General features: G+C 47.3%; 2 protein-coding genes across 3 annotated transcripts in view; one reads left to right on the top strand and one right to left on the bottom strand.

The window, feature by feature from the left end:
* The window catches only part of LOC138349612 (tripartite motif-containing protein 59-like), a 318,336-nt gene that overhangs the window by 11,239 nt on the left and 280,150 nt on the right, over window positions 1–26,947 (top strand). The gene's annotated exons all lie outside the window — the stretch shown is intronic.
* Window positions 14,797–16,447, bottom strand: LOC123749666 (tigger transposable element-derived protein 7-like). Its single transcript, XM_069312953.1, has 2 exons — window positions 16,259–16,447; window positions 14,797–15,777 (listed from the first exon to the last, which is right to left on the bottom strand). The coding sequence occupies exons 1-2, from the start codon at window positions 16,445–16,447 to the stop codon at window positions 14,797–14,799; spliced, it is 1,170 nt and encodes a 389-aa protein (XP_069169054.1).

Raw genomic sequence — 26,947 nt, 5'->3', positions numbered from 1 at the left:
TGCAGATACTTATATATAACCTGTGTATATAGTGTAATAACTGACAAAGTATTTGTTCACTGTTTGATGAACATAATTGAATCAACAATATGCGCACCATATTTTTGAGTACAGCGATGATTCACTCATTTTATTATAAATATATAACACTACACACTATTGAATAATATTACAGCAAAAAAACTACGAAAAATCAAGCAGAGACATTGAAATAATTAGGTAATTATCTCTTTGTGGCAACTCCGGTCTGACAGCTGGCGATCAACAGACCACCTGGGACGCACGCTCAATCAGCGCCTGATTTTTGCCAGAATTCCCCGCCCTATAGTGGGCAATATATGCCCCTTACGATTGTTTTATTATTTTTCCCGTGATCAGTGAACACTAACAGGTTAGGAAGAAAAAATAATTTTTTTTCTGGGGGGAGCCCCATCGGCTCCCCGGAGCTTTACCGGCTGATATGCTAATGTCAGACTTTGGCATCAGTCATGTGTATGGAGTTCTAGGGCCTACCGGGGACCACGGCCAGAACCTGGCCCCCTCAGAGAGGCAAGGGGAGCAATGGCCTATAGAAACCCCCGTGTGGTTGGAAGCATTCTATGTCTGCCATCGACCGGGTCAAGCATCCAGAAAGGTAAGCATTCCAAAACAAACCCCTATTCTGGTGAAAATTGCTACCTAAAACAGAACTAGAGAGAGCCGAACTCTTCAACAGAAAACAAGGAAACTAGTATGACGTCATACGTCACCGCACCGCTGTCTGCGCAGCTCCCCCCTCCCCGGGAGGGGGAAGGGGGAGCCCCAGACCTCCCACGCCGGCTATCCACCCATCAGTTCTTCGGCTGATGCTATAGGCAATGGTTATGTGCTCTTTTCTTGATTATCTTGAGATGATTTCGGGGCTTTAGTGTCCCCGCGGCCCGGTCCTCGACCAGGCCTCCACCCCTAGGAAGCAGCCCGTGACAGCTGACTGACACCCAGGTACCTATTTTACTGCTAGGTAACAGGGGCATAGGGTGAAAGAAACTCTGCCCATTGTTTCTCGCCGGCGCCCGGGATCGAACCCGGGACCACAGGATTACAAGTCCTGCGTGCTGTCCGCTCGGCTGACCGGCTCTGGCTCCAGTGGTTGTTTCAGCACTGTACCTAGAGTGTGGTGTCTGTTTTCTAGGTGGTGCGTGAGCCGGGAGTGATTCTCCAGTACTCGGGCTGCATGCGCCTAGGGTTCCCTTCCCTAGGTGCCCTGTAAGTACTGCCCTTGGGGCTTGGGGCCACCTTCCACAAGTTCCTTGGGTCCTGCCCCTGCTTGGCCGTTTACTGCTTGGTTTTCGGCCGCTCTGTGTGCTCGGGTGTTCTGTCTCCCTTGTTCGCCTTAGAGTAAGGGGCAGTTTTTGCACTGGTGGGGCGCAGGGTACTGTGCAGCTTGTCTTTACCAATCACAGCGGCCGGCTCTGTTCCGCTTGGGTATGCTGTCCTCTTGCGGGGTTTTCTTTTTCTTTTTGTTTATCTACCTGGTGGGGGGGGTCTGCCTTCATTCTTGCCCCTTGTGTCCCTTGTGTTCAGAGTATTTTCTGGTGGTACCCCCTGTCGGAAAATCCGACACCATTTAATAATCATACAGATAATAGCTGTATTGTATAAACAAGTTACCCATAGAAAACGTAACTTGTAGTGGAATTACCGTCTAAAGAAAACGGGATATCATCACCACATACTATTATATTCACCACCTATTATGGTGGGAATTATTCTTAAATACATTAGTCTTTGGACTTTACCATCATAAAAACATCTCATATAAATTAACTTAATTATCAGTATTAAAGTAGAGTAAATGTGACCTTCTATCACTTATTGACATCTGGACAATGGTGAGGGTGAGGAAGGAGGGGCAGCCATTGTTGTTGTCACCTCCGAGACGCGTGGAGCAAATTCGGCTCCTATTATATCTGGACAATGTCGGCCAGTAGCGTCAGTAGTATGGAGTGTTAGACATTGCCATTGTTTATACTAGACCAGAGGCTCACGGGAGCAAATTCGGCTCCTGTTAATTTTACTTGGACGTAGTGTTATGGAAACCAAAGGTGTACCATTATCAACACGCTGTCAACAAATCAAGTTAAGTGTTCTTCCGAAACCCATGTATCTTTCATTTATGGCCATTAATGTCATTATATAGGGTGACCCGGTTAGAGCACGTGGTAGCCTCAAACTAAAGGTAATTAAGCCAGGTCTTCATTGTTCCATGTACAGTATTTTCTCTGATATACCTGTCATATATAGGATTCTGGCTTTACAGCTAGCGCCCTTTTGACAGGTCAAGACGAGGAAGCATGCTTTGTGCATCAGTTACCAGGGTGATGGAAGCTACCTCAAAGAGGGAAAATGTGGTGTCTACACCCTAGTTATACCTGGTGGACTAACCTGCTGTACTATAAGATAAGGAACCTTTTCAATGTATGTAGTTAATACTGTAGTTTGATTGGCTGCATATATATAAATTTAATAAACCCCCCTAATGTGTAGAGGATCGATTTGTGAGATTATGAGATTATTGCAGAAATACAGTCCACTCATTATTATACAAATTGCTATCGAAGTATATAAATTAACGTAAATATAAATTCATATAAATTAAATAAATATAAATCTCACAGGTCGGTTCCCACACCCCCTGCTAGGTCCCCGTGAGTGTACACGTCCCGGGGGTTTAGCTCTTAGAAAGTTGTTTGGTAGCTTTGGGTGCCGGTTAGCAGTACCCTGCCTGGGATTACCTGAGCGCGAGTCCTCTTATCGTAAACGCTCGGGACCCTGGGAAACCCCTGGGGGCGCGCGGGTCCGATGGATGTGACCCCAGAGTCCCCCCCTCGCTTCCAGCGAGTTTGAGGGTTGCTCTCACCCTTTGTCTCTGGGTGACTCTCTGTTTTGCCTCCGTCTGCTGCCTGTGGGGTCGTTACCTTACCTTGAGGTGCTTCCGGGGCTTAGTGTCCCCGCGGCCCGGTCGTCGACCAGGCCTCCCTGGTCAGTGACACCTTCGACCCAGAGTCCTGCGAGTTTGGTTGCTCGTTGTGGCTCGGTTACCCAGTTGTGCTAACGAAGCGGGTGCGGGCAGCAGGGGCATTGCACTTGAGCCTTGGTGGTGGCAACGTTCTCGTGGTTTCCTCCCCGGGAGCCCCGGGGCTGCCCTGTTGTAGTTCATTTTGGGACTTGGGGGTGTTGGTTGGTTCGGTTCCATCCACGCCCCCTTGTCTTTCCCCTGGATCACTCTTCCTGCCTGCATCCGGTTCCTTACCGTCAGTAGGTTCGGGGCGGGGTTTTTGGTGGTGTTGAGACTCGGGCAGTCTCGGGGAAATTCCCCTTCCGGGGTAGTGACGGGGGCATTTGAGCCTGTTCCTCCAGCCGTGTTGTATGAGTCTGCCAGTGGGCTCCCTTCCTTAGTGTTTTCACGGCTGCCCCGGTTTTCTGGTACGGCCGGGGCTTTGGGGGAACGGCTCGGCCCCGGGGCCTGTCGTGTCGGTTCCCGTGGCTGGGGAGGGGCTACTTGGGGGACCTTGGCCCCGTTGGACCCCGGGTTTTTTTTTATCCCCCTCTAGGCGGGGCTTGTGGTTACGCGGAGTGGGGTCTTTCCTCCCCACTCGCCGTACGTGCTGTTGGGCGTCAGCCCCTCCTCGGGCTCGGTTCCTGGGCCTTTGAGTCGGTTGGTTCCGTCCTGTGGGTGGATGTTTCCTCCCACCCCTTTTTGGTATGGTGTTTTCGTCATGTTTCCCCGTTCGATGGGGTTCTGCGTGACTTCTAATCTCGGGTGCGCCTGCGCCTTCGCCTTCGTGTGCCTTCGGAACTAGTGTTGGCTTCTGTGTTCTCGAGGGTACGGGAAGGTTTTTCGCTACTTCCCGCATTATTGGAACGTCTGTCGGCTCCTCGTCCTTGTCGCCCTGTTGGGCTACTTGTGGCCCTGTTGGGCTACTTGTCGCCCTGTTGGGCTACTTGTCGCCCTGTTGGGCTACTTGTCGCCCTGTTGGGCTACTTGTCGCCCTGTTGGGCTACTTGTCGCCCTGTTGGGCTACTTGTCGCCCGGTTGGGCTACTTGTCGCCCGGTTGGGCTGCTTGTCGCCCAGTTGGGCTGCTTGTCGCCCGGTTGGGCTGCTTGTCGCCCGGTTGGGCTGCTTGTCGCCCGGTTGGGCTGCTTGTCGCCCGGTTGGGTTCCTTTTTGGGCTCTTTGCTTCTTTGGCCGGTTTTATTGTTCCTGCTTCCTCTTTTGGCTACTTTTCTCATGCAGTAGTCCTGGCTGGCGCCTTCCCACAGAGAGGGTGTGCGGTTCGGCCAGCGTGTTATGCGCATGCGCCGTGGAGTTTGTTTTGGTCTGGGCGGTGTTTCAGTGCTGGTGTTTTGTGCCCTTTTTGCTACAGTGCTTCGCCTCTCGTTCTTCTCCCTGGCTGCGGTATGTGCCCCTTCGCGCCGGGGGTGTCCTGGTTCCCAGTTGTGGCGAGGACACCACGGTTTTCCCTGTGTCATGGGTGTGGACCGCCTCCTTCGCCTCTCCCTGCTCTCCTGTGGGTCCGGCAGGGTCCAGCTCTGGCGTCTTCACCTGGCGGTGCTCCCAGGTTCTTCTGGGCACGGTTGAGTCGTGTCAAGTTCGTGCCACCGTTCGCCAGGTGAGTTTCTGCGGTCTGGCGTCTTTTGGCCGGGCGCTGGATGCGGAGTTGTTTATATACCTGTCTTTATTTAGGTATATTTTTGTACGACTGAGACCGTTCGCACACCAGTGACTGTCCCTTTTTCAACCCTTCCTGTCCCCCTCATGTGCATGTCCAACCCATGCTGGAGTCATTCAGGGGACCCTCCTTTTTTAATGTTGTGAGGTGTGGGGGTTATAGAGTTGGTTATGTACTCACCTGGTAAGGCTACTGGCTGTGCTTGCAGGATTTGAGCTCTGGCTCTTGGGTCCCGCCTATCTGGTAGAACTTGCGGGATAGTACCAGTGGAGTGCAGTGGTGCTATTGGCACATTTAGGGAACACTGTATTACCATCAGAGGTCTGTGCTTGTTACACGACCTACTTGCAAGCATAAGCCTTCTTGCTGGTTTGTCCGTGGACTTCCAGGGCGCACTAGCCTGTTTTTGTATGGCAGTTCCGGCCTGTCCTGGTTGTGGGGGTATGTGGGCCGGTGGACTGCTCCTAGCAGCTGCCTGGTGGGCCGCCCTCTGGCCGGTCTAGCCTGGCCTTGGGCCGGGCTTGAGGTGTGAAAGAGCTCCCAGTACCTCATCCAGCAGGTATCGAGCGGGGTTTTCTCCGCCGTCGGTCGCCTGGTGCAGGTTTCTGGGCCTGCGGGGTTTTGTCGTGTCTCCGTTGGCCCTGTCTGGGGTCTGCCTGCTCCGTTCTCTGCCTTTGCAGAAGGGAGTTGCTATTTGCATGTTGCAGTGGTGCCTGTTGCTGCTGCTGCACGTGTGCATTGGTACTGTGTTTCACGGTGGCGTGTCCTTGTTCCTGTGTCCGGTTGTGGAGTGGCACTTTGCTGCCGTTTTGTGCCTGGGGATTGCGTGGGGGTTTTTCTGTCCCTGCCTGATTGTCCACCCCTGGTTGTTATCCTGGGGTTTTTGTGCTTCTGCTCTTTCTTCCTGCCTCCTCTGCAGCAGGGGTGTTCTGCGTGTGTTCTTAGGCGTTTGTCAGCCTGTGTCCTGTGATGTGCTTCCTTGTTTCGGTCTATTGCAGTTGTTCGTACCCCTTGGTTCGGGTACTGTTCTGGCGGCGACCCTTCCGCCTTCTTTGGTTTCCTAGCTTGCCCTGCCGGTTGTTTTTTGGGGGGTCTTGCGATGTCTCGCGTCGGACCCGTCGTTTCTGAACTCCTGGCGGGCTTGCATGCTTTGGGGAGTTTTTCTGTTCGGCAGACGTTCCATCTCCTTGTGCCGCCTGGGTTTCGGTGGTCGCGCCCGAGATCTTCCCGTGGCTCCGCCTTTTCCTGGGCTCGAAGGGGCCTTGTCGGGGCTGCTTATGTACTGCCTCGCGGTCTCGCCTCCGGTTGGTGGTCGGGTGGTTTCGTGGTAGGTGTCCCACCTGCGTGCTTCTCTTGGCGGCAGTATGGGGTATTTTGGCGGTCCTTCCTTTTCCTGTCCCTTCTTAGGTGGTTACTCTTGTTAGCTTGGTTTACTCTCGGCTTGGTTTTCTGGTGGGGGTTGGGGGCTGTCGTCTTGCCACATACTGTCGCCTTTTTTTCGTGCGGCGCAGGCGGAGCCGCTTCAGCTTGCTTTCGGTCTTGGTGTTGCTTCTGCACCTTTAGTCAGCTGTCTTGTGCGTCGTTTCACCTCCGGCCTGTTCGTGCGCCGCTTGCACCATCCTGGTCTCTGGTCAGCGTGCTCTGTCTTCTCCTCGGTTGGTAGTGCCCCTTCGGTTCCGGTGTGTTTTTTCGTCGGCTCTTTCCTTTTGGCCTTTGCCTCTGGGGGTTGAGTCGCTGAGTTTTCTTGCTCCTTCGGTTTTAGCGTTTTGGTTGTTCGGTGGCAGCAGTCTCCATATTTTCTGGCGCGGGGTGGGGCTGCTGCGTTCTGGAGGGGTCCAGGGTTTGTTGGTGCTTCGTTGGTCGGGCCGGGGGTGTGTCGTTTTTTGTGTTCAGTGGCGGCCCTCCGCTGTTGTTTGCGTGCCACGGTGTTTGGGTCCGGAGCGCATTTTGCGTTGATCCGGTTCTGTTCTTCCCGGTTCGCGGGTGATAGTGTCCCGGGTGGTCAGCCGTGTTCTTGCGTCTAAGCTGCCTGTGTTCTTCCCTCATGCCTGTGTTCTTCCCTCATCCCTGTGGCGTTTGTGGTTTCGCTGCTCTCGCTGCCGTCTGGGCAACGTGGCCTTGCGGTCTTTCGGGCATGGATTTTTGGTGTTCGTGCAGGGGTCTTGCTGCTCGTTGTTCTCGTGTTGTTCCCGGGACTTTTCGGGGCTGTGACGCCTTGGGTTGGCGTTTGCTGCCGGTTGTCTCGCCTCCTTGGGGGGTGCGTGGTGTCCGCCTCCCGGTTCTGTCCCTTTAACCTTCCTCTGTGGGTAGTTAGCTCCGGGGAGCTGACGGGGCTCCCCCCAGAAAACCAGCGTTGAATGTAATGAAACGCCATTTTCTGGGTGAGACCCGGAGGCTCCCCGGCAACCCTCCCTCCCTCCGGTTGGCGGTTTTTCGCTTGTTTTGACATCCAGCCTCAGAACTGATGGGTGGATAGCCGGCGTGGGAGGTCTGGGGCTCCCCCTTCCCCCTCCCGGGGAGGGGGGAGCTGCGCAGACAGCGGTGACGTATGACGTCATACTAGTTTCCTTGTTTTCTGTTGAAGAGTTCTATCCACTAGTTCGGCTTTAGGTAGCAATATTCACAAGAATAGGGGTTTGTTTTGGAATGCTTACCTTTCTGGATGCTTGACCCGGTCGATGGCAGACATAGAATGCTTCCAACCACACGGGGGTTTCTATAGGCCATTGCTCCCCTTGCCTCTCTGAGGGGGCCAGGTTCTGGCCGTGGTCCCCGGTAGGCCCTAGAACTCCATACACATGACTGATGCCAAAGTCTGACATTAGCATATCAGCTGGTAAAGCTCCGGGGAGCCTCCGGGTCTCACCCAAAAAATGGCGTTTCATTACATTCAACGCTGGTTTTTTTTTTTTGGTATGCGCCTGTGGGTGTCAAATAGTATATAGCTATGCGCCATTTAAGGGTTAAGAAACAAATTTCCCCATTTCAAATAAAGGAAATAAATTTAATCCGTTCCACTCCCAAAAACATCCATATTTGTATGACATTTTTTTATGTAAATATAATACTGCACATGTAATTATAAATGTTTTGTTATACAGTGTGTCCTCACTTGAACCAACTATATGGGGCGAAGCCGATTCGTTCCAGTGCGGAATTCGTTCCATCCATCCGGCCCCAACAACCTTCTTAATTTTTTTTTTTATACATATGCCAGGACACATTAGCATTAGGAAATATTGCACCTGACTCATGAAGGGAGTCCTTGCTAGTGCTCTTCCTGTAGGCATACTGTAATACCGTACCAAAAACTTTTGAATTTTAGTTTGTTTCTTCGTTTTGCGCTGCTTCATTATAATATCTTTAATGCCCTTTATGTGTCGATAATAATCTGAGATGGGGGAATTACCATCCCCCCACCACCCACACCATCATCCACACCACCCACGTCATCCCCCACACCACCCAAACTATCCCCCACACCACCCACCACCATCCCCGATACCACCCACCACCATCCCCCCCACACCACCCACACCATCCCCCCCACACCACCCACACCATCCCCCCCACACCATCCCCCACACTACCCACCACACCACCCCCCACACCCACCATACCACCCCCCACACCCACCATACCACCCACACCATCCATGGGGTGTATTGAGGCAGCAGGCTTGGAAGCGTCTCATTCAACTCGCCCGACAAAAAAAAAAAAAAAAAATAAAAACTAGCTAGCTGACTTCTTAACCCCCTAATACATGCCTCTCACCACTGACACACACGCCCATTTATTATGCATTCTTCATTTTGAATAAGGAATATGATAGATCAATGTGTTACAAGCCACTGAAATGGTAAAATTTTCTCTCTTAATTTTGTGAAAAGCATCAAGTATTATCAAGGCAAACATGTGGCATGGAGTCAGCAGTCTATAATTGCTGGGTTGACAGGTATCCTCTCCCACCTCCAGGGGCCCCCCCCCATTCGCCACTATGTGATGGAGTGCGAAAAGATACGTGAATTTAGAGACAATTCTGTAACCAATGTTCCAGCGATGTGTAAATATTTCATTCAAAATGATCTGCTACCAGAAATTTTAGCCAAATATCCCCAGTTTGCTAACTGTAGGTAGTAACTGAGTGATTGTAACCTATCCACTGCTGCCCACTGGATGGGGGGTGGTGTGCAGGACAAACATATAAATTTTGACACTAGCTCTCCACATATGTCAGTTGCTTAATTTAGAACCTGTACTTGAGGTCGATCTCGAACCCATTGTTGATGTGATGACTTATATTGAATTTTGTAACTAGCTCATCAAGATTGTAACTTGCTTAGCTAAATGAATTGTGGGGTTCAGTCCCTGAGCCCATTATGTGCCTCTGTAACCCTTTCCACTACCGCCCACAAGATGGGTATGGGGGTGCATAATAAATGAACTAAACTAAAAAACCACCTCCAGGCCCCTCCCCCCCCGAATTACTCAAGGAGCGACACACACTGGTACCCGGCCACACACACCACTACACAATGCCAAGTCAGCTGTTGTTTTCTACAGGAAACAATAAAACATGTTAATGATTAATAATGTATATTAACCCTTAAATGGCGCATAGCTATATACCATTTGATACCCACAGGCGCATACCAAAAAAAAAAAAAAAAATTTTTCTTCCTAACCTGTTAATTTGTGTTCACTGATCACAGGAAAAATAATAAAAAAAGCGTAAGTGGCATATATTGCCCATTATAGGGCAGGGAATTCTGGCAAAAATCAGGCGCTGACTGAGCGTGCGTCCCAGGCGGTCTGTTGATCGCCAGCTGTCAGGCCGGAGTTTCCACAAAGAGATAATTACCTAATTATTTCAATGTCTCTGATAGATTTTTCGTAGTTTTTTTGCTGTAATATTATTCAATAGTGTGTAGTGTGATACATTTATATAATAAAATAAGTGAATCATCGCTGTACTCAAAAATATGGTGTGCATATTGTTGATTCAATTATGTTCATCAAAAAGTGAACAAATACTTTGTCGGTTATTACACTATATACACAGGTTATATATAAGTATCTGCATGTTTTGTTCACCATGACGAACCACTAAGTTGGTATGCTGAGTGGCAGTGGCAGGCAGTGACTGGCTGCCACTGGCTGCCACTCCCTCTCTCACCTCACCTCACCTGACTTGCCACCATTCTCCACCCACCATACTGTTTTTGCTTTTATATACAGACGTTATATATAAGTATTTACATGTTTTGTTCACCATAACTGTACATCTAAGCTTGTATGGTGAGTAAAGGCACAAAGACGTAGCTACTCACAGTCAGCTGGTGGCGGCCGCCCTCAAGGCCAGACGCACTAATATTTCTCCTACAACAATACTGTTTGTGGTGTTATTACGCTATATACACACATTATATATAAATATCTACCTGTTTTATTCACCATACTTGTACAAGTAAACTGGTATGGTGCCCAAAGACCATCATGGTCATCAGTAAACAACATGGTAAGTCCTGCAGACGACGCTCCTCCCTCAAAATGGCGGCTCCCAACCTCCTACTCTCGCTGTTATCTCACACTATACACACGTTATATATAAGTATCTAGATTTATGTTCACCATAGCGAACCACTAAGTTGGTATGGTGAGTGCAGTCAATAAAAGGTGGCCACACACACTCAAAAGACAACGCCACCATCCTCCCTCCCACAGCATTACTCCTCCCTCCATGGCGCACAGTGCCAAATATCACCACAATCCTGCTATTATCAGAACCCTGGTCAGTTTTATCACAGTCAGGGGTCTTCTGTAATAATATCATCGCTACATAATAGCATGAACAAGTATATTATGGCATTTTTAGGCGATGCTGTGGTCACAAGCTGAACAGCAGTGCTGTGAGTTCATGCTGCGTGCATCAGGCTTGGTAGCTGACTCAATACTGAGGCCCCTAACACCCGGGAGTTTGGCTCACGATTTTAAAAAAAAATGGTGTTTGTTTACAAGAGCCCTGATGAAGGTGTGGTGAACCCCGTGTATCCGCGGGCCGTTTAAATCTTGCGTAGTACTCCAAAGCATTACATGATGCGATGCGCAATTTACTGCAAGTCGGTCAAAGCATCATATGATGCGATGCGCAATTGAAGGGTTAATACATGAAAATTAACATATTTTGGCATAAATATTTTACAGCTAAGATTGAAATTTTTAATACAGAATGGATGAGAGGTTTGGCAGCCATGCGTGGTCAGCAACCGTCCTCCCCCTTCGCCACTCTTACAAACGTCACCACCCTACATCACCACCAACGCCTCCCTCACCACCAACGCCTCCCTCACCACCAACGCCTCCCTCACCACCAACGCCTCCCTCACCACCACCTCCTCCCTCCCTCACCACCAATGCCTCCCTCCCTCACCACCAACGCCTCCCTCCCTCACCACCAACGCCTCCCTCACCACCACCACTGCCTCCCTCACCACCACCACCGCCTCCCTCACCACCACCACCGCCTCCCTCACCACCACCACCACCGCCTCCCTTACCACCACCACCGCCTCCCTCACCACCACCACTGCCTCCCTCACCACCACCACCGCCTCCCTCACCACCACCACCGCCTCCCTCACCACCACCAATGCCTCCCTCACCACCACCGCCTCCCTCCCCACCACCACCACCACCATCACTCCCTTACCACCACCACCACCATCACTCCCTCACCACCACCATCACTCCCTCACCACCACCACCACCATCACTCCCTCACCACCACTACCACCATCACTCCCTCACCACCACCATCACTCCCTCCCTCACCACCACCACTGCCTCCCTCACCACCACCACTGCCTCCCTCACCACCACCACTGCCTCCCTCACCACCACCACTGCCTCCCTCACCACCACCACCACTGCCTCCCTCACCACCACCACTGCCTCCCTCACCACCACCACTCCCTCACCACCACCACTCTCTCACCACCGGGAAAGCAAAATATAATACTGTACAACTGTTTACACTTTGTTGATGACAGTGGCTGTCATCAACTATGACAGCTTGGTCTCGGTGATCGCTTGGACAAACATTCCTCGCTTAATCCTTAAACCGCGCAAATCATATATATATATGATATCAGTGACAAAACCGAAACCGCACACATCATTTATATATGCTTTCGTGTCTAGCGCTATAATTTAAACGCCCTGCGTGGGATAGGGGTAGTCATCGGCGAGCCTCAACCGACCATAAACAAACCCCGCCTGGGAAAAAAATCCAGTGTTGATCCCCTTTGTGTACAGGCCTCCGTTACCCGGTGGACACCATGGCGAGCGCATCAAGTTCCAACGACCGACCCCGCTCAGCGAGGCGTTCCTCGCGACCTCTGACCGAGGATAAAATTAACAAGAATTTGTTCTCAGATGGTGATGAGTCTGATATTGACGACTCAGACTTTGATCATGACTACACACAGCCCTCAGAGGTGGATACGACCAACGACAAGTGTGAACATGCTGGTTCCACCAGGGCTAGGCCTAGCATCTCGCCCATGCCTCCTCGCCCTCACTCGACCCCAATTTGTGCAAGACCACACAGTTCATGTGCTCCCTTGCAAGATATTGATGTTTTGCTCGGCTATTCTGAAGAAGGTTAATCATTTTCCGATTTTAGTGACTTTGAATCGGAAAATAGTTTCGCTAGTGCAAGTGGACTGTGTGGTGTTGCCAAGTGACAACTTGTCATGTCAGCAGCATCTGGCCAAGCCATCCGGCACCGCATGGCACCACATGAACAAAGACCCTCAACATGGAGTAATTTTCCGTCACCGTCCCTGCCCGTCCCTACTGTTCCTAGACCTGCTTCAGCTCCTGGTCCACGGTTTCCTCGCCATGATGCCACTATTGACTCTCGAAAGACACCCGGTGTTTTTGTGTGGAGTGATGGGACAGATTTTGTTTCACAAATTCCTGGTTTTGATAATTCAGATGTTGGAATTACAGACATTTTCCCTGATAGAGGTGCAGATATGTGTGAAATGGACTATTTTACTGCATATTTTGATGAGCCGCTAATTGAATATATTGTTCATGAAACGAACAAATATGTGACTGATCTCATTGATGAGGAGTTATCCGATTATTCACATTTGCAGCGATGGAAAGATACGACTGTAGGTGAAATGTATGTGTTTTTGGCACTGTGTATGTTGATGAAAAATTGTGTCAAACACGTAATCGACCATTATTGGAGCAAAGACCATACTGTTCCAACACCGATGTTCAGCAAATATATGTCTCGAGACCGATTTGTGAAAATCCTCAGGTGTCTTCACTTTGCAAATGATGAAGACCGGAATGATGATGATAGACTTTGGAAGGTAAGGCACGTCCTGAATGAACTTATTGGAAAGTACAGGGATTTCTACATACCAGCTCAGAAGCTTGTGATTGACGAATCCCTTGTGCTTTTCAAAGGACGTCTCGCCTTCAAGCAGTATATTCCTTACAAGCCACTGATTTGGATTGAAATTCTTTGTACTCTGTGACTTTGAAACAGGAATGGTGTTACATATGATAATGTATACGGGTACAAATGTAGACCTTCCTGGTAATGACCAACATGGCTTCTCAGGTAGTGTTGTGAAGTCACTGCTTGCACCATATCTGAACAAGGGCCACATATTATACACAGATAACTATTATTCCAGTCCCTTGCTAACTAGGTTCTTGCTTGATAATAGAACTGGAGTGTGTGGCACAGTGAAGGCAAAACGAAGTTAAATGCCAGTGTTTCCAGGTGCTATGCAGGTTGGTGATTGCGAGCTCAGAAAAACAGGTGGAATACAGTGTGTCCTCACTTGAACGAACTATATGGGGCGAGGCCGATTCGTTCCAGTGCGGAATTCGTTCCATCCGTCCGGCCCCAAAAAAAACCCCTCTGACTTCCCCCCCCCCCCCAAAAAAAAAAAAAATAAAAAATTTTTTAACCTTAATTTATGTAATCTTTCTAAATCTAAAATCTAGTTTATAAATCTAGCAATAAATTGTTTGTGTTTTATTGTACTTACCTTAACAGTTGAGTTGTGTAGTGCAGACTTTTAGCCTCAATACCCTGAGAGTGCCAGATATGATATGAATATAAATTCATTAAGGAACAGTAACTTTTCTAACAAATGTACATTATACACTACAGTCTGTACATAAAGTAAAAACCACTAGAATCACACTACAGTACTTAAGTAAACGTATACTGACTGTACTGTATCACTTAAACTACACTTTTTACACTTTGTACATTTATGTCATTAGAACTGTGTTGTACAGCTCAATTGGCACTCCCAGGTAAGTTATGGCTAGTGCTGGGTGCTGGTCCAGTTGCCCGGGCATCCTCAGGTAAGTCCTTGCTGGTGCTAGGTGCTGGTCCAGTATCCTGGGCATCCTCAGGTGAGTCCATGCTAGTGCTAGGTGCTGGTACAGTATCCTGGGCATCCTCAGGTAAGTCCTTGCTGGTGCTAGGTGCTGGTACAGTATCCTGGGCATCCTCAGGTGAGTCCTTGCTAGTGCTAGGTGCTGGTACAGTATCCTGGGCATCCTCAGGTGAGTCCTTGCTAGTGCTAGGTGCTGGTCCAGTTGCCTGGGCATCCTCAGGTGAGTCCTTGCTAGTGCTGGGTGCTGGTCCTGTAGGCCTACTGTTAAGCTGTACCAAAAACTTTTGAATCTTTGTTTCTTCATTATGAGCTTCTTCATTATAATATCTTTCAATCCTCTTAGGTGTAGATAATAATCTGCCACGTCTTCATCATCAGTTACAGCAACCATATCAAGCAGCTGATTAAGGTTTTGTAATGATGCAGCATATGGAATAGGTAACATGCTACAGGTATCTTCCTCCTCTTCCGCATCCTCATCAGCATTACCAGTAACACACTGGATAATCTCATCATCAGTTAATTCACCATAACCTTGATCATCAGCATCATTATCTAACCACTCAGTCACATCAGAAAGTTGCAAATCTTCCTTGCCAGCATCTCTTAATGTCTCAAAAATCGCATTATCAAAGCCCTCAAAATCAGTCATCTTCGTCTTCATTCTCACCAGGTACCAGACTCAGAATTTTATTCCATGCGTTCTTTAATGTGGTGACCTTCAACTCGTTCCATTGTTTGGCCCAGATGTAAATAGCATCTTTAATTGAATATTTCTTGAAGTTTTCTAGTGTTCTACTAGCTCTTGTATCCTTATTAAGCCTCTCGTCTTCCTGAGAGAGCAGAACTTCCATTATTTCTACATTCATAGCTCTCTTATAAAGCCGTTTGAGAGCATAAATAACCCCCTGATCCATGGGCTGTATTAGAGATGTAGTATTTGGTGGTAAAGCCATACATGTTATTTTACCATCAGGCGATGTTAATTTAGCAATGGGGTGAGCTGGGGCATTATCAACCAACAGCATTGCCTTTACATCAGCAGGACGAATGCCACGCTCATTGATCTGATGCTTTCTTACTTCTTTACAAAAGTGATTCTGGAACCAGTCTTCAAAAATAATCTGTGTGAACCAGGCATTTTTGATGTTGTAAACGACAGGTAATCTGTTCATGCAGTTTTTCAATGCTCTGGGGTTGGCAGATTTCCCAACAATTGCGCACTTTGTTCGGTGACTGCCATCTGCATTACCGCACAATAATGCTGAAATTCTTTCCTTGCTGACCTTGCGACCAGGAATACTCTCCTCAAGCCTAGAGGCCAAAGTGTTTCTTTGAAGGCATTTCCAGTTAAAGCCTGTTTCATCTGCATTGTACACTTGAAACCAGCTTAGATTATTAGATACCATGTGCTGAGAAAGTTTATATTTAAATGCATTAACACTTCCTACATCTGCACTTAAGGCTTCGCCACAAATTTTCTTGTTAATGATGCCATGCCTCTCTTTAAATCGACATACCCATCCAGTGCTAGCCTTGAAATTGTCAATGTTTAACTTTTCAGCAAGTCTTTCAGCTGCATTTCTAATAGAATCAACTGAAACAGCAATTCCTTTCGCACGATGCTGTGTAAACCATTTGAATACAGCAAAGTCCAAATCCGTATATTTAGCAGGCTTCAATGTTTTCCTGTTGCCTATTGCATGAGTTTGACTTTGAGCAACGAATTTCCTAATATTATCCTTCTGCTTTTTTCAACCCGTTCTCGCAAATTTAATAAGTCAATATTGACTTATTAAATATGTGCATAGGTGACATACTTAACATAATAGATACCCTTAAAAAGATTCATAGAAAACACCGACCTTACCTAACCTACTTAGTATGTTAAGATAAGCATCTTATTGCTTCGTAATTACAATTATTACCTAACCTATAATAGGTATAGGTTAAGTAATAATTGTAATTACGAAGCAATAAGATGCTTATCTTAAGATACTAACAAGGTTAGGTAAGGTCGGTGTTTTCTATGAATCTTTTTAAGGGTATCTATTATGTTTAGTATATCACCTACGCACGTAGTTAATAAGTCAATATTGACTTTACGAATTTGCGAGAACGGGTTGGCTTTTTTATATCACAAACTGTAGCTCTACCGATGTTGAATTCTTGGGCGAGACGGGTGACTGAGTATCCACGCTCTGCTTTCTCTATTAAATCAATTTTCTGATCAATTGACAAATATTTTCTCTTTCGTTTTAAATCCTGAACACCACGAATGCTGCTCTGAGACATCTTGACAGAGTATAAGAGCTCAAACGATAAAAATTGTTCAAAATTATCCTTCACGCGCGAGCAACACGTTTTCACACTGGGAGGAGGGGAGACAAATGGTGCCAGCCACCTCACCAAGGCCTAACGTTTACACGACCTGTGCTTGTTTTATTGGCCTACTCAAAATTTAATCTAAATAGGCTTACAAATTGTTTTCAAATAATATTGTTTGTTGTTATAATTAATAAAATATTGTCTGTTTTGAAGTTTTATTCATTTTATACAGTACAGTACTGTATTACATAAAACCTAATGTATTACAATACAGTACGTAGGCTGTTAGAGGGAGGGAGGGAGAGATCCAGGAAACAAACCCCCCTCCCCCTTCCCTGCAATGGCTCAAGGAGTGACCTGCCGGCCACACAAAGCCAACTGTTATCTACACCCCAATTTTATTAAAAATTCAGTGAAAAGGAAATGTGTTGAAACTGTTTAAAATATGTACTGTATATATCACAATTTTCACCATTATTATTGCGCCAATATAACATTTTTCTAATAAAAAGGCTATTCTCAGTGTTGATAATGCGATAATTATTATTAAATTGACTCTTGGCATCTGACGACGAGAGAGGAGAGGAGTAGTGGCTGGTCTCTGGTGGTCAGGTGCAGGTGGGGGGGGGGGGGGGGCTGGAGAGGTAGCAAGGAGCCGCCAGTCACATGTGGTGCCTGCCTCTACAGCCTTTACTGACACCACTACTGTACCTGTACAGTATTACTCCAGCCTCCCTTGACAACTTCTACCACTGACAACACCTGCCCCCTAACAAAAACCCCTAACTACTGACACCATTTGCCTCCTGACAACAACTCTCTCACCAATCCCCTCCTGACACCATTTTATCACCATTTCAGCTGGTTGTCAGCTGCCTGGCTGACAACCAGCCTCCCATGAGAATACGTAACTTACACCACCTGCCCCCTAACAAAAACCCCTAACTACTGACACCATTTGCCTCCTGACAACAACTCTCTCACCAATGCCCTCCTGACACCATTTTATCACCATTTCAGCTGGTTGTCAGCTGCCTGGCTGACAACCTGCCTCCCATGAGAATACGTAACTTACACTACCTGCCCCCTAACAAAAAACTCCGTGGTGTAGTTGTAAGTCTACTCGCCTGACTACTCTACAGTCAGACTACTCCGACTAAGACTACTCCGCAGTCTCCGTGGTGTAGTTGTAAGACACGTGCCTGGCGTTCCGCGAGCGCTATGTCATGGGTTCGTATCCTGGCCGGGGAGGATTTACTGGGCGCAATTCCTTAACTGTAGCCTCTGTTTAACGCAACAGTAAAATGTGTACTTGGATGAAAAAACGATTCTTCGCGGCAGGGGATCGTATTCCAGGGACCATAGGATTAAGGACTTGCCCGAAACGCTACGCGTACTAGTGGCTGTACAAGAATGTAACAACTCTTGTATATATCTCAAAAAAAAAAAAAAAAAAAAAAAAAAAAAAAAAACCTAACTAATGACACCACTTGCCTCCTGACAACAACTCTCTCACCATTACCCCCCTGACTCCATTTTATCACCATTTCTCCCTAGAAACAATGGGTAAGGATAATAAAACACTACACATGTATAACTGTTTACACTGGCGAATCATAGTTGATGACAGCCAGCTCCGACACTCGGCCTCGGTGACCACTTGGACGAACATTCCTCACTTAATCGAACATTTGTATGTTCCACTGAACATTTGGTACCGAATTCAATTTGTTCGGCTCTTCCGGGAATTCGATAGAGCGGGGTCTGTTAGACTGAGGAAGCACTGTACTTTCAGTGCGGTGGAAAGACAGGCGTGAAGTGAACATGTTGACCACCATTCACGCTGGAACAATGCTGGACAGTGGCAAGGTGAACAGAATCACCAGAGAACTAATCTATAAGCCAGATTGCATCTTGGACAATAACATCAACATGCATTTGGTGGATAAATGTGATATGATGGTGGGGGCAGTAGTGTGTGTACGGAAAACAGTGAAGTGGACCAAGAAAATGTTTTTCCATCTTGTTGATGTAACAATGCTGAACAGTTACAATATGTATCTTGACAAAACAGGTGGTAAACGTAATTTCCGTGCATTCAATTTTACTGTAGCAACACAATTACTACAGAAGTTTGGCAAAGTAATTCCTGGCATACAGAGGCCCATTCTGAACCCAGTATTGCACCATGCTCCAACACCCAGCCTCGCTTACAGAAATGCCTTTTTGACACACAATCTCAGGTTTTTACCACCAACTGGAAAGCGTGCAGTAGGCCAGCGTGCATGTGTAGTATGCTGGTCAACAACCAAGAGGGAACAGAAAAGAAAAATGGTGATGACTTGGTGCATAGCGTGTCAAGTCCCTCTGTGCCATGTCCAATGTTTCAACGAGTATCACAGTCTTGATGACTTCTAAATGTCCAAGACTGGTGCCAAAACATGTAAATACAGAATAAGTGGGTGTATATAGTGGAAATAAATCATAAGAAATTTATATTTTATTGAGAAATAAGACATTTTTGTGCAGATACTTGTGACACTAATATGTGGATACAATATACATTGACAACAGTTTTATGTTTATAAATCTTCTTGTGAGAACATATTGAACCACACCAGTGAAAAAAATGGGTGTAAAATACGCCATAGATACTGTAAATAATAACGCGAAAATAAATTCGAGGCAACTCGGGCTCCTTCTCCGTTGTGCCTGACTCACCCCGGGCGCACAGCGGTCCAGCGAAGACGAAGTGTGACGTCATCGCTGATCTACTCGGCTCATTTACATTAACGTTAAATGCAATTAATTTTTTTTATTATTTTTCCTGTGCTCAGAGAACACAAATAAAGAGATTAAAAAGAAAAAAAATTTGGAATTTTTTTGTTGTTGCGCCTGTGGGTGTTAATCCCATTTCGACCCCTAGCGGCCCGAGGGTTAATCGAACATTTGTATGTTCCACTGAACATTTGGTATCGAATTCAATTTGTTCGGCTCTTCCGGGAATTCAATAGAGCGGGGTTCGTTAGACTGAGGAAGCACTGTACTGTTTTAATGTTTACTTTACCTTATGAAGAGTAGTTGCTAGCTTGAGGGAGACGATGGGGAGGTGGGAAGGAGGAGAGGGGTTATGGTGTGGAAGGAGATTCCACCTCTGAGTCAGGCACTCTCTCTCTTCTTGGGAATTTAAACCAAATTTCATTTCAAATGTCACACAAGGATGCGTTAGACCAGCACCAAATAAAAAACTATGTCAATTACACTTGTTGTGTCAACAATACAATGGTCTTACCATGAAGATACAATACAATGCCGTTCTCCCAAATAGGCTATGTGGCTATTAGAGAAAACGGAAATTTCTTGGCAAACATGTTTATACTATCCCCAAGTCGATCGGATAAGAATTGGATTTTATAGAAATATTTGCTCAAGTGACGCTTGAGCGCAGTGTTTGGGTGCATTCAAGAGAAAAAAGTGTGTCACGTTCAAGTGACATATACCTGCGAAAGTGATAACACTTTCACAAAGTGATAAATTAATTAAACATTTTCACACACCGGGTTGTCACTGCTTTATCAGAGCAGCTTTTCCAAGAATGCGTTCACCTTTTCAAACATGCCCAACACTTCCCTGATCTCAGTGGAAGAGGCAGCATCCTCCCTTACCTCCTCATTCCCTTACGAATGGTGTAAATTGTTGATGAGGACCTGCCATACTTCCTTGTGAGATCAGTCACACAGACACCACACTCATGCTTTGCTATAATTTCCTTCTTCAAATCTACAGTAATTGTGTCTTCCTCTTGACAACACTATCATTAGCAAGCAGCTTCTTTGGCGATATCGTGCATTACAAATTGTAGTCACAAAACCACTAAAAACCCAAAGAAAAGTGGAAATAAATCCAGAGGGATGCTTGTCGTGTGCGATACAACAACAACACTGGCGTCGGAGGCATCCGAGAATTTGCGAGAACCCGCGAGACGCTAGGAAGCACCATGTGGTTTTGCTCGTTAACCCTTCAATTGCGCATCGCATCATATGATGCTTTGACCGACTTGCAGTAAATTGCGCATCGCATTATGTGATGCTTTGGAGTACTACGCAAGATTTAAACGGCCCGCGGATACACGGGGTTCACCACACCTTCATCAGGGCTCTTGTAAACAGACGCCATTTTTTAAAAAAATCGTGAGCCAAACTCCCGGGTGTTAGGGGCCTCAGTATTGAGTCAGCTACCAAGCCTGACGCACGCAGCATGAACTCACAGCACTGCTGTTCAGCTTGTGACTACAGCATCGCCTAAAAATGCCATAATATACTTGTTCATGCTATTATGTAGCGATGATATTATTACAGAAGACCCCTGACTGTAATAAAACTGACCAGGGTTCTGATAATAGCAGGATTGTGGTGATATTTGGCGCTGTGCGCCATGGAGGGAGGAGTAATGCTGTGGGAGAGAGGATGGTGGCGTTGTCTTTTGAGTGTGTGTGGCCACCTTTTATTGACTGCACTCACCATACCAGCTTAGTGGTTCGCTATGGTGAACACAAATGTAAATACTTATATATAACGTGTGTATAGTGTGAGATAACAGCGAGAGTAGGAGGTTGGGAGCCGCCATTTTGGTGAGGGAGGAGCGTCGTCTGCAGGACTTATCATGTTGTTTACTGGTGACCACGATGGTCTTTGGGCACCATACCAGTTTACTTGTACAAGTATGGTGAATAAAACAGGTAGATATTTATATATAATGTGTGTATATAGCGTAATAACACCACACAGTATTGTTGTAGGAGAAATATTAGTGCGTCTGGCCTTGAGGGCGGCAGCCATCAGCTGACTGTGTGAGTAGCTACGTCTTTACTCACCATACAAGCTTAGATGTACAGTTATGGTGAACAAAACATGTAAATACTTATATATAACGTCTGTATATAAAAGCAAAAACAGTATGGAGAATGGTGGCAAGTCAGGTGAGGGAGGAAGTGGCAGCCAGTGGCAGCCAGTCACTGCCTGCCACTGTCACTGCCACTCAGCATACCAACTTAGTGGTTCGTTATGGTGAACAAAACATGCAGATACTTATTTATAACCTGTGTATATAGTGTAATAACCGACAAAGTATTTGTTCACTGTTTGATGACCATAATTGAATCAACAATATGCACACCATATTTTTGAGTACAGCGATGATTCACTCATTTTATTATATAAATATATCACACTACACACTATTGAATAATATTACAGCAAAAAAACTACGAAAAATCAATCAGAGACATTGAAATAACTAGGTAATTATCTCTTTGTGGAAACTCTGGCCTGACAGCTGGCGATCAACAGACCGCCTGGGACGCACGCTCAGTCAGCGCCTGATTTTTGCCAGAATTCCCCGCCCTATAGTGGGCAATATATGACACTTACGATTTTTTATTATTTTTCCCGTGATCAGTGAACACAAATTAACAGGTTAGGAAGAAAAAATAATTTTTTTTTTTTTTTTTATATGCGCCTGTGGGTGTCAAATGGTATATAGCTATGCGCCATTTAAGGGTTAATAGAGGTGAAGCTCGTCAATAGAGACAAATTTGCTGCGAGTGGCTCGCTTGTTACTGGAAATGCTCGTTAATAGAGTCGCTCATTAATCGAGGTTCCACTGTATCTTTGGTCTCCAACATGATATATTTCCTTTGATGCACTCACAATAACAATTATATCTTAGTCTTTCTAGAGGCATGTAATATTTTAGGCTTTATTGGCGTATCTTTGTTAATTACACAACATATTGGCAAGTGCGTAGGCGTCTACATTCCATGCCCGACAAGCTACTGAACGCCACTATAAAAACATATGTATCTTCACTTGAGCTTTAAATATTTATATTGTAATGTATTTAAAATGAAGCTTATATTTCTATCTTTCTTAAGACATATAAAACATTTGTGCTTATTAATGAATTTACGTAAACTAGACATTGTTTTGAGAGAGAGTTGCAATGTTGATCAGTCTGTGCGGGGGTCGGAGCTCGGTGATTATTAACCCTCAAACCGCGCATATCATATATAAATGATATCAGTGACAAAACCGAAACCGCGCACATCATTTATATATGATTTTGTGTCTAGTGCTATAATTTAAACTCCCCGCCTGGGATAGGGGCAGCTATAGTACAGCCACGACCGATAGTTGCCAGATGCCACCTAGAAAAAAAATCCAGGCCAACATTCTTGGGTGTGAGAGCGTCAGTATTGAGCAAGCCACCAAGGCTGGCGCACGCAGCACAAGCTTACAGCACCGCTGTTCAGCTTGTGACCACAGCATCGCCTACAAATACCATAATATATATGATACTGCTATTATTTAGCAGTGAGAGTATTACTGAAGCCCCCTGACTGTGATAAAACTGACCAGTATTCTGATAATAGCAGGATTGTGCTGATATTTAGCGCTGTGCTCCACGGAGGGAGGCGTAAGGCTGTGCGAGGGAGGGTTGTGGCGTCGTCTTCTGACTGTGTGTGGCCACCATTTATTGACTGCGCTCACCATACCAGATTAGTGGTTCGATATGGTGAACACAAATGTAGATACTTATATATAACGTGTGTATATAGGGTATAAACAGCAAGAGGAGTAGGTCAGGAGCCGCCATTTTGGTGTGGGCGGTGGCGTCGTCTGCACGACTTATCATGTTGTTTACTGGTGACCACAATAGTCTTTGGGCACCATACCAGCTTATTTGTTCAGGTATGGTGAATAAAACAGGTAGATACTTATATATAATATGTGTATATTGCGTAATAACACCACAAACAGTATTGTTGAAGGACAAATATTAGTGCGTCTGGCCTTGAGGGCGGCTGCCGATCAGCTGACTGTGAGAGTAGCTACGTCTTTGTGGCCTTTACTCACCATACAAGCTTAGATGTACAGTTATGGTGAATAAAACATGTAAATACGTACAGTACAACCTCGATTCAACGTACTATATGGAACCACCCCCAGTTCGTTGGAGCGTTGGATTCGTTGCAAGAGGTGACCTTCAAGAGGCGTTTGCGTCAGTGTCTTTTTTTTTTCTTGTACACAATAAAAATGCATTGTATCATATTACTTACTGTACCTATATTTTACTACTCTACTAAAAATTCTGTAATTCATGTATTTACCTTATTGTTGGAGTTATGTCCATCTTGAAGTTTTGTGAAGTTGTGAATGCTCTACAGTAAATAGGTACTGCAGTGCATTAAGCCGTTAGCACTGTACTATTAAAAGTGGTTTTGCTGTATGTTGAGTACTACAATACAGTTCTTGAAAACTATTGTACATTAGAATTATTGCAACTTTAATTTTAACACTATGTACACACTTGAATTTAACACTTATTCTAATTGTTCACTTCACACACGATGTTTTTAGATGTTTGCATCAGCTTTGCTGGTGCTCGCTGCTGCTGTGTTGGCTTCAGCTGCTTTTGTGCTGGTGCTGGGTACAGCTGTGCTGGTGCTGGGTACGGCTGTGCTGGTGCTGGGTACGGCTGTGCTGGTGCTGGGTACGGCTGTGCTGGTGCTGGGTACGGCTGTGCTGGTGCTGGGTACGGCTGTGCTGGTGCTGGGTACGGCTGTGCTGGTGCTGGGTACGGCTGTGCTGGTGCTGGGTACGGCTGTGCTGGTGCTGGGTACGGCTGTGCTGGTGCTGGGTACGACTGTGCTGGTGCTGGGTACGGCTGTGCTGGTGCTGGGTACAGCTGTGCTGGTGCTGGGTACGGCTGTGCTGGTGCTGGGTACGGCTGTGCTGGTGCTGGGTACGACTGTGCTGGTGCTGGGTACGGCTGTGCTGGTGCTGGGTACAGCTGTGCTGGTGCTGGGTACGGCTGTGCTGGTGCTGGGTACGGCTGTGCTGGTGCTGGGAACGTCAACAGTGCCAGTAACATTTTGTATAATCTCATCATCTGTTAAATGACCATTGATTAAATGATTTATTAATTTTATTATTTCGAAGCCGTAGTCACTGAACTGTGGCGACGAATTGAAACGAGAAACGCATGGTGTGTACAGGGATTAGACCCGTCCACTCGCTCACGCTGGAGTTGCTCCAATAACAAATAATTTCTCAAATAGCAGATGTCTATCATATTACAGTATATTTTCGGTTTTATTTAGTTTAGTTTAATTAGGATAATAAAAAGCTATTAAAGCATTGGTTTTAGAAATGATTTATTGGTCTGAAACTTTCAAAGTCATGGGTCACTGAACTATAACGACACAGATGAAGGAAAACCAAGTGAGGTTTACAGAACAGTATTCCCTTATCTGTCCACCCTCACTCACCTTGTTTTATCACAGAAAATGTCTATAAGGAGATTTTACGACATGTAGCTAGCTAATCACGCTTCAGCCTTTAAATTAATTTACAAAGATACGTCTGCCACAAATCAGTGGGAGGTTGGGAGGGAGGTGGGCAGGCAGAGCTTGTAAGGGAGAGGCAGGGAGGGAGGCAGGCACGGAGGGAGACAGGCACGGAGGGAGGCAGGCAGAGCTTGGGAGGGAGGCAGGGAAGGAGAGGATGGAGATGGATTGATGGTAGGATGGAGGGAGGGATGGATGATTTGAGGGTGTGTGTGTGTGTATGGGCTGTAGGGGTGGGGGGAGGGGAGGTGTGTCGGTGGTGGTGAAGGGACCGACTCGCTGATAACCCTAACTCTGACCCAGTTAACTTTTTTTTTTAACTTGATTTGTTTCTTCAATTCTGGATGGATGGAGGGAGAAAGGGGATGGAGGGAGGGGGATGGATGGATGGATGGAGGGAGGGAGGGGATGGATGGATGGATGGATGGATGGATGGATGGATGGAGGGAGGGGGGGGATGGATGGATGGAGGGAGGGGATGGATGGATGGAGGGAGGGGATGGATGGAGGGAGGGAGGGGATGGATGGAGGGGATGGATGGATGGATGGAGGGAGGGGATGGATGGATGGATGGAGGGAGGGGATGGATGGATGGATGGATGGAGGGGGATGGATGGATGGAGGGAGGGGATGGATGGATGGATGGAGGGGATGGATGGATGGATGGAGGGGATGGATGGATGGATGGAGGGAGGGGATGGATGGATGGAGGGAGGGAGGGGATGGATGGATGGATGGAGGGGATGGATGGATGGATGGAGGGAGGGGATGGATGGATGGATGGAGGGAGGGAGGGGATGGATGGATGGATGGAGGGAGGGGATGGATGGTGGGAGGGAGGGGATGGATGGAGGGATGGATGGATGGAGGGGATGGATGGATGGAGGGGATGGATGGATGGATGGAGGGAGGGGATGGATGGATGGATGGAGGGAGGGGATGGATGGATGGAGGGAGGGGATGGATGGATGGATGGATGGATGGAGGGAGGGGATGGATGGATGGAGGGAGGGGATGGATGGATGGATGGATGGATGGATGGAGGGGATGGATGGATGGATGGAGGGAGGGAGGGGATGGATGGATGGATGGATGGATGGATGGAGGAAGGGGATGGATGGATGGATGGAGGGAGGAGATGGATGGATGGATGGATGGAGGGAGGGGATGGAGGGAGGGATGGTGGGAGGAGATGGATGGATGGATGGATGGAGGGAGGGGATGGATGGAGGGGATGGATGGATGGATGGAGGGAGGGGATGGATGGATGGATGGATGGATGGATGGATGGATGGAGGGAGGGAGGGGATGGATGGAGGGAGGGGATGGATGGATGGATGGATGGATGGAGGGAGGGGATGGATGGATGGATGGAGGGAGGAGATGGATGGATGGATGGATGGATGGAGGGAGGGGATGGATGGAGGGGATGGATGGATGGATGGAGGGAGGGGATGGATGGATGGATGGATGGATGGATGGATGGAGGGAGGGAGGGGATGGATGGAGGGAGGGGATGGATGGATGGATGGATGGATGGATGGAGGGAGGGAGGGGATGGATGGATGGATGGATGGAGGGAGGGGATGGATGGATGGATGGATGGAGGGAGGGGATGGATGGATGGTGGGAGGGAGGGGATGGATGGATGGAGGGAGGGAGGGGATGGATGGATGGAGGGAGGGAGGGGATGGATGGATGGAGGGAGGGGATGGATGGATGGATGGAGGGAGGGGATGGAGGGAGGGATGGTGGGAGGGAGGGGATGGATGGATGGAGGGAGGGGGTGGATGGATGGATGGATGGATGGAGGGGATGGATGGATGGATGGAGGGGATGGATGGATGGATGGGTGGAGGGGATGGATGGATGGATGGATGGATGGATGAATGGATGGATGGAGGGGATGGATGGATGGAGGGAGGGGATGGATGGATGGAGGGAGGGGATGGATGGATGGATGGATGGAGGGAGGGAGGGGATGGATGGATAGATGGAGGGAGGGGATGGATGGATGGAGGGGATGGATGGATGGAGGGAGGGGATGGATGGAGGGAGGG

The sequence above is a fragment of the Procambarus clarkii genome, chromosome 1 (assembly GCF_040958095.1).
Source record: "Procambarus clarkii isolate CNS0578487 chromosome 1, FALCON_Pclarkii_2.0, whole genome shotgun sequence".
Lineage (NCBI taxonomy): Eukaryota > Metazoa > Arthropoda > Malacostraca > Decapoda > Cambaridae > Procambarus > Procambarus clarkii.
The sequence above is the reverse complement of the archived record's forward strand: the minus strand, read 5'-3'. Positions and strand labels throughout refer to the sequence as shown.

Coding starts and splice junctions, on each gene's coding strand:
- LOC123749666 (XM_069312953.1), bottom strand. CDS start 16,447: ATGTCTCAGAGCAGCATTCGTGGTGTTCAGGATTTAAAACGAAAGAGA. Junction 15,778..16,258: donor CAACCCGTTCTCGCAAATTC/GTAAAGTCAATA, acceptor TGGTTTACACAG/CATCGTGCGAAAGGAATTGC.